This window comes from Antennarius striatus, chromosome 24 (assembly GCF_040054535.1).
Source record: "Antennarius striatus isolate MH-2024 chromosome 24, ASM4005453v1, whole genome shotgun sequence".
NCBI classification, from domain to species: domain Eukaryota; kingdom Metazoa; phylum Chordata; class Actinopteri; order Lophiiformes; family Antennariidae; genus Antennarius; species Antennarius striatus.
Window position 1 is genome coordinate 7,893,058 of NC_090799.1, and position 6,000 is coordinate 7,899,057.

A 6,000-nucleotide genomic window follows, 5' to 3' on the forward strand; every position below is an offset into this window, starting at 1 on the left:
TTCAATTACTGAAGTCATTCAATCTGTGAAAAACAGGTGTCAATCAGGTGGCCCTTATTTAAGGATGAAGCCAGCACATGTTGCTCATGCATTTCTCTCTGAAAACCTGAGAAAATGGGTCGTTCGAGACATTGTTCAGATGAAAAACGTAGTTTGATTAAAACTGTTGATTAATGAAGGGAAAACGTATAAAGAAGTGCAGAAAATGATGGGCTGCTCAACTAAAATGATCTCCAATGCTTTAAAATGGAACGCAAAACCAGAGAGACGTTGAAGAAAACTAGGGACTACGGTTCGAATGGATCGAAGAATAGCCAGAATGGTGAAAACTCAGCCAATGATCAGCTCCAGGATGATCAAAGACAGTCTGAATTTACCTGTGAGTACTGTGACAATTAGAAGACGCCTGTGTGATGCTAATCTATCAGCAAGAAGCCCCCGCAAAGTCCCACAGTTAAAAAAAAGACATGTGTTGAAGAGGATACAATTTGCCAAAGAACACATTGGCTGGCCAAAAGAGAACTGGAGAAACATTTTGTGGACGGATGAGAGTAAGATTGTTCTCTTTGGGTCTGAGGGCCGCAGACAGTTTGTCAGACGACCCCCAAACACTGAATTCAAGCCACAGTACACTCTGAAGACAGTGAAGCATGATGGTGCAAGCATCATGATATGGGGATGTTTCTCTTACTATGGTGTCGGGACTATCGCATACCAGGGATCATGGATCAGTTTGGATACATCAAAATACTTGCGAAGAGGTCATGTTGCCTTATGCTGAAGAGGAAATGCCCTTGAAACTGGTGTTTCAACAAGACAACTACCCCAAACACACCAGTAAGCGAGCATCTTCTTGGTTCCAGACCAACAAAATTAAAGTCATGGAAGTGGCCAGCCCAATCCCCGGACCTTAATCCGATAGAAAACTTGTGGGACGACATAAAAAATGCTGTTTCTGAGGCAAAACCGAGAAATGCATTATGGAACCTTGTGAAATCATCTTGGGCTGGAATACCTGTTCACAGATGCCAGAAGTTGGTTGACTCCATGCAACACAGATGTGAAGCGGTTCTCAGAAACGGTGGCTATACAACAAAATATTAGTTTAGTGATTCATAGGAATGCTGAATCCTGGATATTTTTCAGTTTTTACAGTAAATATTTGAGTTTGTAAAGTAAAATGCAGACACTGCTATTTTTTTTTAACAGCCCAATGTTCGTTTTTCTTCATTTTCTGTAAAGTAATTATAGAATTTCTGCTTTTTTCTTCATGTTTTGATTTAGAATATAATATGCAGTGTTCCCAATGCATGGAAATAAAAACCCATTATAAGGATTTTGGGCTTTACTCAGTTTTTTAAACAGACTGCTATTATTTTGAACACAACTGTATGCCTGTCATGATGGTATGTCATCTGATTGCTTTCTTAATATTTTAATTCATGGTAACTGTTGAGCAAAAAAAGAAAGTGATCAAACGAATACGTGCTACAGGAATTTACATGTACTATATAATGGGAGTCAGCGTTCTCCATGATTTACAATGTCAAGTTGAGCAACTCTAGTCTCGCACTGGCAAAAATAAAGGAACACTTCCTTAAGCTGCATGGAAAACAAAAGAAACGACTTTGCTGTGAAAATGACATAAGAGTAGCACTTGCCAATGTGAAGCCACGCATATCTGAACTGGTCTCTCAATAACAACAGCAGAAGTCACACTGATTTGCAGGTAGGTCATTTCATGTGAGTTCATGCACTGTCTTGGTTTTGTTCTTTGAAAAAGGTGACATTAATGCAAAATTCATTAAATACGCCGGTAAAACATAAACTTATGTCTTAAATTTGATTTTTTTTTAACTAAAAGGGTTAAGGTTATGACCCTAACCTCAACATAAACCTAATGTGACCCTAACCCTAATTTGACCCTAACGTGACCCTAACAACCCCCTAACCCTAACGTGACCCTAACCTAACATGAACCTCTCTCCCAGCGGTGAAGATGAAGGCCTGACACACAGTGGAGAAGGAAGGAGGAGCGTTTCTCCCTTCGACCCTGTGGAGTGTCTCAACGCCTTCACAAGGAATCCAGGAGCTTTTGTGAATAAACCCAGCACACAGGTGAGCATCAGGAGTCCTACAGGTGAGCCCCACCACTCCTGCAGGTGAACCACAAGGTGTGTGTGTCTGTTTGTCTGTGTAGATGACGGTAGCCAGTCTGGACCTGCCATTTGCTGCGTTCGCTCCTCGAGGGTTTGACTCCGAGGACAACGATCCAATGGTGAGACCAGATTTCTTGTGGTGAAGATGATTTGTTGAGATGGATAATGATAATTAAAATGCAGTTGGCCAAGTTTTTTTCACAGCTGTGATCTTTGTGTGGGTTCAGGTGCAGCCTCCAGACTCTCCTTCCTGTCCCTCACCCCTGCAGGCCAGCCTTCATTCTCAGGGCTCAGACACATCGGGACCGCAGGACGACTTCGTCATGGTTGATTTTGTGTGTTGACTCCAAAGTTCAATAAAATATCACTGTCACATTTAGGATGGAAACTTAGTTCAGAAATTATGAAATATTAATATGTGTGTGTGTGTGTTTAGCGTCCAGCCTTCTCTAAGGACGACTTGTTGCCAATGGATTTGGGAACATTCTACAGGGAGTTTCAGAACCCTCCTCAGCTGGCCAGTCTCTCGCTGCACATCAGTTCCCAGTCGATGGCCGACGACCTGGTGAGGGTGAGCGTAGAAACAGGCCTCGCACTGCTTCCTGTCTACGCGTGTGGCTAAGCTGGACTTGTTCTCTGTCTGCAGGACTCTCTGCCAGAGAAACTGGCTGTTTATGAGAAGAACATGGACGAGTTTGATGCTTTCGTGGACATGCTCCAGTAGCAGAGCAATGGATGATGGCCAAAGGGGTTCTAAATTTTTCAGAAGAAACCCACGTAAGCGTGAAACTTGTCATTTCTGCCCTCCCGCTCATGCCTATACAAATCCTACCGTAAAGACTCGACCATGTCACCTGACCTTCACACGCCCATCTGTGGTCTGAAGTTTTAAACATTCATGCTTTCTGTTCCATGGGACACAAATGTTCATCGCTAGTGTTTAAACACTGGTCATTTGGTCACTTTTGACAGTCTTGCGTCCAAGTCCCACCCAGCAGAACACTAATATCTGCTCTGTAGGTCTGTCAAAAGCTCAGAGATGAAGGTCTGACTGCAGGACAAAAGACAACCTTCAGGAACAGATTCTTCTGGAAGCGGAGCCTTTAGGAGCAGCTCTGCTAGCCTGACAGTGGAGGCTGGACCATTTCCCAGCTGGTCTGGCGATTTGTGTCAGCTGCAAAATGGACCCACTGGAATTCAAAGGAAATTAATTGTTATCTCACAGGTACACAAACATCTTCCATGCTGAAGGGTGTTTGCTCCGCTCTGATGGAGGTCTGTTAGATAGTTAATTGTTTAATCCCAGTGAAAAGGAACTGGGTTTCACATCCTAACTGAATTCCAGTTGCTGCTGATTCAGCCTTTGGTGATTAGCATCAGCTGGATTAATGATTGTCTACAGAGGGACTTTGTTTAAACTTCACGTTGGGTCTGAAGGCGGTAATTTGCTACAAGTCTTGTTTCAATTCTGAACAGGCATCAAACTCCAGATAGCAGGCTCCGCCGCTGTATTGACCACGTCAGCTGTAGCTGAGCAGACTTCCTGTAGTATATGTGTCATTTATCTGGGGTTGTATGAAGGTGGTTGAAAGCTTTAATTTAAACCTGCTTTGGTGTATTGATGTCTTAATAAAGCATGTCTGCTCTGAAGTAACGCCTGTCTCTTCCACCATGTATGAACAAGGGCTTTGTCATTTCTACTATATGAAGTGGGTGAAGACCAACAGGGCCCCTTTAGGTAGGCCTCGTTTGTGCTGCATGCTCCCTCGTCTGGCATATGCTTAGGCTTGTCCCCAAGATGAGGCAAAGGGAAGAATCTTCATCCTTTAATCTTACTCAAGAGAAAACAGCTCCAAGATACTGAGGGCCTGACTACCCTCTGCTGGCCTTATTAGACGAGACACTACTGGACACGACCACAAACATTAGACTGTCATGGAAGGAGGTGGATTAAGATGGATTACGTCTTCAGACAATTTACATTTTTACACTAATGTTATCTAATAACCTGATGAAATGTCAAGCCTGGCGTCTAATTTTGCCTAAAATTTTTTGAAGCACACTCAACAGGTTGCCTTTGAAATATGAAAAAGTTACGTGGCTACACGATCAAGAGACTGTTAGGGCAGATTGACAACTGTCCTCTTATGGTCTTCCAAGTTACTGGAAGTTATTATATAATATATATATACAGTATATACTGTATGTTGTTGATGTGTGTGTATGTGCTGCCACCTGCTGTTTTTCCTGAAGTTAATCTAATGACATAATGAAATTCATTCATCTTCTTACCGCTTGATCCGCTGGGGTGGGTCGCGGGGGGCCGGAGCCTATCCCAGCTGGCTGAGGGTGTGAGGCGGAAATTTTACAAGCCAGTGACTTTTACCCGTCAACCCTTTTTTTTTTTTTTTCGGATGTTGTTGATGTTCCGAAACTGATGAAAGTGAAGTCTGCTGTAATAACATGTCTGGAAAGAAAAAAACATAAACTAAAAAAATAAACTCTGGGCTGGACGTCAGTGCACCGTGGAGCCACACAGATTCTCGGACAAACACTCACTACAGTCAATTTGGAACTGCAGATTAACTTGAAGTGCATGTTTCTGGAGGTGGGAGGAAGCTGGAGAACCCACGCAAGACACGGGGAAAACACACAAACTGCGGAGTTTCCAATGTTAGAAAAATTAATCATTATGTAAAATTCCATTCCCTGACCAGGAGTCGAACCCAAACCCGCTGAGTCATAACCACCAGACGATCGGAGAGTGTTCAAAAATGTTGTAATAGAATAAATTGGTTTGAATAAAGATGTTATAAATGTCAGACTTGGACAGGTGTATTGCATGTTGATGTCCTGATGTCTAAGTTTGTTCACAGTGGTGCTGTCCTAAATATGACTGACGAAACCACCAGCAGCATTAAATCACTAATAACAATGCAATGGTATGATTATTGATAAAATAGATGCTTAACTCCATTTTGTTTGATGTAAATCTTCAAGCTTTGATTTGCCTGCAGGCCCAGAGGCTTCTGGTTGGCTGAGGACTGGTCAGGAAATTCACACTGTTCCTCCTGGAGGACGACTTCCGTCACAGAGTTCTCCCACCAGCGTGCAGCGCTTTCCGGTCCGACCCAGAACTGTCTTTAGCGAGGAACGGGAATTAACGAATAAATATATAAATTTGATGACTCATAAATATTATCGTGCAATACACTCCCCATCCAGCTGTGGCACTGCACTACGGTATTGAAGGTGATTGCATGAAGAAGGAAAGAAAACACGTTGTGAAAGTTACGGATTGTGTCTGTCCTGCAATCTACTTCCCTCCATCTACATACACAACATATTGGCGACGAGAATGGCTTGTATTGGAATCACACAACCTGCTTTGCTTGAAACCTCGGTTGAGCCTACAATGCTGTATACGACGTGGATACAGATGTTCGAAAATTACCTGCTAGCACTGACTAATAATGACATGCCGGACAAACGAAAGCGCGCAGTACTGCTTCACTGTTTAGGCACGGAAGGTCAGCGGATTTTTCTTTCCCTCCCCGACACTGGCACTTCTTACAAATCCACCTGTGATGCGCTTAAAACTTTCTTTGTGCCGAAGGTGAATGTCGTGGCTGTAAGGAGCAAGTAACGTCAGCATGCACAGAGACCTGGCGAAACGACAGTACAGTACATTGCTGCATTGAGAGATTTAGTAGTTAACTGTGACTTTGGTACGTTTGCTGATGATATGATTAGGGATCAATTCATTGAGAAGACATCCTCTACTAGGATCACAGAACGCTTGCAGTTGGAAACGGACTTAAAGCTAGAGAAGGCGATCGCT

The 6,000-nt window shown here is 43.1% G+C and overlaps 1 protein-coding gene across 7 annotated transcripts in view; it reads left to right on the plus strand.

The window, feature by feature from the left end:
* atg13 (ATG13 autophagy related 13 homolog (S. cerevisiae)) overlaps positions 1–5,334 on the plus strand; it is a 15,688-nt gene extending 10,354 nt beyond the window's left edge. For 2 of the 7 annotated variants that reach the window (XM_068309035.1, XM_068309038.1), the window contains 5 exons: positions 1,992–2,118; positions 2,201–2,278; positions 2,387–2,494; positions 2,596–2,730; positions 2,806–5,112. In XM_068309035.1, the coding sequence (XP_068165136.1) occupies positions 1,992–2,118; positions 2,201–2,278; positions 2,387–2,494; positions 2,596–2,730; positions 2,806–2,883 (526 nt within the window). In that variant the 3' untranslated portion in view covers positions 2,884–5,112. Of the gene's footprint in view, positions 1–1,991; positions 2,119–2,200; positions 2,279–2,386; positions 2,495–2,595; positions 2,731–2,805; positions 5,116–5,176 lie in introns of those variants that run through there. The other 5 variants (XR_011034626.1, XR_011034625.1, XM_068309037.1 and 2 more) reach the window with 5 other exon arrangements.
* Positions 5,335–6,000: the final 666 nt, after the last annotated feature.